A 7,500-nucleotide genomic window follows, 5' to 3' on the forward strand; every position below is an offset into this window, starting at 1 on the left:
AGTAATATAGTAAACTACAATTACTCATACATTACACTGACAAGGTGATCAATTCCTCTCTTTGATGTACCTCTTTTTACACTTCTTTTGCCCTCTATTCATTAACATTGTGAAGAAATTAATAACGATATGCAGAGAGGACGGAGGAATACTGCTTCAAAAGTAGGATAATAATCATGGAAATAATCAGAATAAAAGAGGAGAGTTGGCAAGAATAAATACATACAGACTGTATCAATGAGGATTCTAAAAAACAAACATGCATTTAGGTACATCAGATTGAATTGGAATAAAAGAGAGAAAGGAAGACAAATTTCAGATGAGCATTAACTATGATGGCAATTAGTGTATATCATAGAAATTGGTTTCACTTTACAATTACTTCCCAAATACTACCTTTTTACCATACTGTGAAAAGAAAAATCTTCAATAATAAATAATGAAAACATCAAACAAAGCAACATATTCTAAACTACCTATGAACTCTATAAGATACAATTACCAATCGTAGGAACGTCATAAAGTTTCATTATGTATGAGGAATCTATTCATCATATATCTAAAAAGAAAAAAAGCTGTATTCAAGTTATGGGTACATTTCCACCTTACTTTCCTATCTAATGGCAAAGAAAGGAAAAGATCTTTTAATAAAGACATCAAAAAGAGATTTAAAAATGCACATCCACAGGTATATGCATTTTACACACTTGCAGGCCCTTCCATCTCGAGTGATAAATAGTTTATTTCAGACACATAACGAAATATTGATTAAACATCATTATGTAACAAAAAAAAAAAGAAAAAAAAAAAAGAGAGAAACAGCTACCCACACAATAAACAAATGGAAAAAGTAAGAAGGGATAAAAAAAAAAGAGTAGACATGAGGGCACCAAAAATATAATGAAAATACGAGCAAGAATCTCAATATTTATCACAAACAACAGGTTGTGAGAGAGAGAAAGACGATGAAGAAGAAGAAAACAAAGAATAAAAATAATAACAGGATGAAAAAAATATTACAGAAAAAAATCAAAACTAAAAAAAAGATATATAAACAACTAATTACAACAGAAAAAAGTAGGAATGCCCAAGAAAACAAAGCAGTGATTCTTGAAGAGAATCTTCTAAATAATAAAAGTTCTTGCATGGAAAGACAAGAAATGAGAACATAATAAATGTCAACATGTAAACAAAGAGAGAGGGAGAGAGCCTAAGGAAAAATATCAACCATCCGTCTTATCCTTACCCTTTGGTGCGATAAATTACTCATGCACTTTGTCATTTACATATATACTGATGAATACATACATACACACATTATATAAATCCATAACAAACATGCAAACACCTACTTATTCTCAAATGATCACAACCATTACTAAAAACTTCTGTTGAGGCAGAAATATTAATCTAATAACAATTAAATAATATGAATGATAATAAATCATAATGGCATTCAGTAATGGTAGTAAATCACAAACTACACACATCCATATATGCAGTCACACTTTACAAACAAAGCATACACCTAAAAAAATTTAAACCCTAAAACTACACAAAGCACAAAAAATTAAAAATAATCCATTCACAATGGTTCCAATATACACCATATTTGAAGGTCACAAAGAGCTAGTAAACCCCCCCCCCCAAAAAAAAAAGGTCTTCGAGGCTGAGACTAAAACGTTCAACACAGGAATGAATCAGGATGACAAGAACTACACACATTACTTTATATATGCATACAAGTATATTATATACATACATACTTACATACATACATACATACATACATACATGCATACATACACACACACAGAGCACCTATACATACTCAATAGTACCAGCATGCACAAAGCTATACACACAAACATCAGCTACACATATCATAATCAAGACAAATGTTGTATGCACAAAGACAAGGCTGATCACATTCAATGATGAAGAAAATGATTATGATGATGATTATGAAGAGGTCTAGGCAGTTAAGTTAACCAAGCTATTTATAATCAGCAAGACAAAGGGAAATATGCTTTATCTAAACATATGAACACATGTGTAAAGAAGAAAAGAACATTACTGTAACTCTATCATTCCTGAGAGAAAGAGAAAGAGGAAATAAGAGAATATGGAAGTGCAAGAGAATAAGGAGGAAGAGGGGAGAGGGAGAAGAGGCAGGAGAGAGAGGAGGAAGGAGGAAGGAGGGAGGAGGGGAGAAAGAGAAAATAAGAAAGGTAGAAAGAGAGAGAATAAATTAGAAAGGAAGAAAGAGAGAGAGAAAACAAGAAAAAAATAAAATCAGCACTAGAAGGAGAAAGAAGAACTTCCATAGAAAGAGAAAAAGACAAAGACGACAAATGGTGCACAAGTGAGAGAAAGGCAAGAGCACGAGTGAATGTCTTCTGCTAGAGTAAGGCCAGCGAAACCCTGTAATCCTAAAGAAAGAATGAAAGACGGATGAAGTAGCATTGCAGATGAAGTAGCGTTGCGTCTGCCTGAGATAAACAGAATTGATAAATGCTTCTTTTTTTTTTTCATTTTTTAATCTATTTAATTCCTTATGATTTTTTTTCATTTTTATGTTTTCTTAAACAGGATGATGGTGTTATAAGAAGATATAATAAGCTAAATAAAATTGTTTTCTTGAACTGAATGTAATATGTCAATGTATTGAAACACATGTGAATTTCAAAAGGTCTATGATGATGATCCTTGATGATAAGAATAGAAATCAAGATTTAAGAAAAAAAAAAAAAAAAAAAAAACTATAAAGTTTCCCAATAAGAAAATACCCTAATCATAATATATATATAAATACCTATTAGAAATTACATAATTATCTTTTTATTTTTCGTCATAAAAACAAAGAAAGAAAAAAATGGAACTGACAGCATTTCTACGGACAAACTTCATTATCAGTAATCTGCTAAGACATTATCAAGTCACTGATCTCTAAAAGTGTGAGGATGCTGTGTCATTAAATCTAACTCCTGCCTAGAGGGTAACCTATACACTGCCTATAAAAGCAGAATGATTAACATTAAACATCTAATGTCTGAGAAATTTTGGCAGTTATGTAACTTTTATCATCATCTTTAAGTGTTGAAGTAAGTAGTTTTTGACAAAGAAGAAGAGAGAAGCTTTAAAAGATTTATGTACATATAAATAACATTGAATACAAGGTCAAGTGTAGAGAGAGAGACATATAAATATAAAATCATGACAAAATGCTATTAAAATAATAAATAAATACATGCTTATAAATTCAACACCAATAATCAACGAGCAATGACCCATCACAATTTCAAAACCAAAATCAATCTCAGTCTCTCTTTCTCTTAAGACACTAAACTCCTACCACAGTAAGTAGATGCTAGATATGCACAATGGGACTACATTAGATACACCAGAGCACGTAAGTATTATGCTAAAATCAGTGGAAGACTTTTAGCCTGCGAAATTCACTCTGAGAGGCTAGGGGTATCCAACAGGTCCTACCCCCTCCCCTTATCTCCAGCAGCTGAACAGGGTTCCAGTCTCGCCTTTCCTGGGCCTACTTTTTCTCATGTAGTGATGAGATTGAAACTTACAACAACTGCCTTGGAGGTGTGACGGCCATACGAGAAAGCAATGACTCCCTCAGGCCAAGTTGTGTATGAACACCTTACTATAAAGTTACCTGATGTATTTCTTGCTTGAATCATTCTACACATCCAACACACATCTAGACAGAGAACACCTTTCCCACAGCAATGAAAGCACATCTAGTACAACTAACACTGTAAGGCCTTTAACTGGACTTGGTCATATTCGTCATTCCGTTAACGAAACATGAATACCTTGCGGAAAATAATCAATTAGATGACTGATGTTGAGAATGATTAATGACGATGCTAACAATCATTCATAATGAGAACAATGAGGAAGAATAAACTACTGATAGTAGCACAAAAAAAAGGAGAGAGAAAAAAATTTATACATATTAAACAATATCCCCCTAAAACCTTCCATGCCAAAAAATAAAAGCTTATACATTACATGACAGCGCCCAATAGTACTGGAAACTCTCAAATAGGCGAGAGTCAAAAAAGGAATCCTAATCACAGTCTACAGACTAGGACTATATGATACATTCATCAACAAAACTATAACTCTATCAATTTCATGTATATACACAGGAAGAAGCACAGGTTGGAAATACCACATTCCAACAACGTTTATCTTGCCTACATACTTCCCTATTACAAAGAAAATATAATAAAAATAAAATGAAACAAAAGTATATGAATAATGACTAACAACTAGTAATGAAGCATTTCCTTTCAACCCAGAAATTCACAAATGAGGTTCCATTCTTTCGTCGGTAATCAACTGCAGGTCAAGAATTTCACACGCAAGTCCCAGCAACCAGCAATACAGCCCATATGAAATATTTCCTAATACTAGTTACAAAGTCCCACACATTCTATTTAAATATATAAATATATAAATGCTTGATAAGACAAATCTCAAACCTCTGCCTCTAGCACTACATGATATTTCATTAAATTATATCCACCTAGAGAAAAAAAAAAAAGTTTGGAAAAAAAATAAAAATAAACCATTCTTATAATATAGGACCTTACAGTTACGTTCTTTTTCTTAATACTGATGATGTATTCAGTCATTACAGTCATTATTGCTGATGATTAACCATTGCAAATAAGTGTCAAAAAAAGGAAAAAGAAGAAAAAAATGCGCAAGAATGTAAACACTAAAGCATCTTTAAAAAAAAAATAATCATGGCAATTTAAAGCCAAATATATTCTTCTGACCCATAAATATAAATATATAGGAAATAAAATAAACAAACATGCAATAATGAACACATCTTAGTCAATGAATTACAAGCATGACTTTTTTTCTAATCCTTTTTTTTTTTTTAATACATAGGGTCACAAGAAACCCATCATGTTCATCATTTTGCTTATGGAATTACCCTCCATACATTTAAAAGACTTACTCAAAAGTTTAAACACCTAAAAGCATCTTTATAGTTATAAACATTACTTATTTATCATTAATATAACCGGGGGATATACAGTGCAAGTCAACAACCCAAATAGTAATGAAAATATATAAATAAAAATATTAATATTCATGATAAATTATCATTACTAAGCCAGTTTATCCATCAGAGATCTTATCACAAGCTCAGAAATGATCAGCATTACACGTCTTGCCAACCGCCAAGGCGACACCTCAATGACGCTCTCAGTAACGAGGCAACATAATATACATTGCCAGTTAGCTTAAGTAGGAATTGTAAATATCATAAAAGTATGTAAATTAGGATGCAGGAGGATACATAAGAATCCTTGGGGTAACAGGGCCTAGACCACGAGAGCAACAGTGGACAGCTTTATATTATACATCTGTGTATGATACATATCATATATAAGTATGTATATATGCAATTACCTATTCATACACACATACAATATAGGACTATGTATATGCATACACACACACATACATAGATACATACAAACATATATATGCATATATATATATGTGTGTCTGTGCATACATACACGCATATACGGTATCATTACATCTTATCTTGGTTTACACACTGAACTCTCCAATAAAGTGCTAAACTTCATTACCTCCGCCAGATGCCTGCTCAGTGGGAGAGGTAACCACTTCCTCCGTGCTGTTCATCCGGCCTTCATACTCACTCTTGCCTGTGCTTTTCCCCCGACGAGAACCTTCAGTTGCAACAGAGATTTGGAAAGTAAGTTTATCTAAAAATGTATTTGAGTACTACTCATAATCAAAACTGATAAAAATTCCTCCTCTATATAATTTACACACACACACACACACAACTATATATATATATATATATATATATATATATATATATATATATATATATATATATATATATATATATATATATATATATACATACATATATATACATATACTTCTAATATACATATATATATACATATGTATATGTATATGTATATACATACATATATATATATATATATATATATATATAATATATATATATATATATATATATATATATATATATATATATATATATATATATATAATATACATATACATATACATACATATATATATGTATATATATATATATATATATATATATATATATATATATATATATAATATATATATATAAATATATATATATATATATATATATATATATATTATTATATATATATATATATATATATACATATACATATACAATATATATATACATATACATATACAATATATATATATACATATACATATACTATATATATATACATATACAATATATATATACATATACATATACAATATATATATATATACATATACATATACATATATATATTATATATATATATATATATATATATATTATATAATATATATATATATATATATATATATATATATATATATTATATATATATATATATTATATATATTATATATACATATATATATATATATATATTATATATATATATATATATATATATATATATATGTATATAATACACATACATAAATATACATATGTTTAGCACAACTGTATTACATTATTACCTAAATCATTCACATATTTCAGAAAATTGTGTGTTACTCTGTTGTGTGGGTGTAATTCAACAGAGTAGGGGAAGCAGTGCCACAGCTGGATATGTTACTCTTATTCTATACAAATAACTGGACTACATTCATAAAATAGCAAAACTTGTAGTCCAATAGATCTTACTCTACAACAATTGCAACAAAGACAAAGATATATTTCCATATGGAATAAAAAATAACTATTCTACTTATAGATAATCAGCTATACCCTTTCAACTATTTATAACCTGGGGCTGGATTCATCAATGCACTTACCATGAAAAAAACGCCGGTCACCGTTACCGTTATGATTGTAAACAGACCGCACCAGTATTTACAAACAACTTACCATTGTAGATACAATGCTAAATTTATCAGTGCTGTCCACTGGTAACTACAGCAAAGCCTCTCTCCTCACGCTTTATCTCAGCAAAAAATCAACAGCTAAGGTGACAATTTATTTTGCTTGTACACTTGTAACTGTTCATTTTCATATGAACATGACAAAGAAAAAAATCGCAGGAAATAAGCGAGAATAATGTTCACGCAGCCTCGGGTAAATATATAGAAAGTCATGGGCCTATAATAACATTTAAAATAATACATGGAATTAATAGTTTGACAAATTCAATCATATTTCACTTCTATGACGTACTTGAAAAACAGTAAATATATATATATATAAATGTTGTTTGATTCAGAAATTAGTGATTCATACATTTGAGTTCAATAAACGATTGAAGCAGCAACTATGCCTGTCAGTTCTTTGGAAAAGGACAACAATAAATGTTGAAGTGGCCTCCATGCCTATCGAACCTCTGGCAAATTGCAAACTCCACAAATAATGAGCAGGAC

The 7,500-nt window shown here is 30.0% G+C and overlaps 1 protein-coding gene across 1 annotated transcript in view; it reads right to left on the bottom strand.

Moving 5' to 3' along the window:
• Positions 1–7,500, bottom strand: part of Nak (Numb-associated kinase) — a gene marked incomplete in the record, with an annotated part of 46,370 nt that overhangs the window by 14,936 nt on the left and 23,934 nt on the right. Inside the window, 1 exon segment of the mRNA XM_086546872.1 lies at positions 5,646–5,747. Within this exon segment, the coding sequence (XP_086402998.1) occupies positions 5,646–5,747 (102 nt within the window).

This window comes from Penaeus japonicus, unplaced genomic scaffold (genome assembly GCF_977035675.1).
Source record: "Penaeus japonicus unplaced genomic scaffold, GWHDUDI00000001_assembly GWHDUDI00000018, whole genome shotgun sequence".
NCBI lineage: Eukaryota > Metazoa > Arthropoda > Malacostraca > Decapoda > Penaeidae > Penaeus > Penaeus japonicus.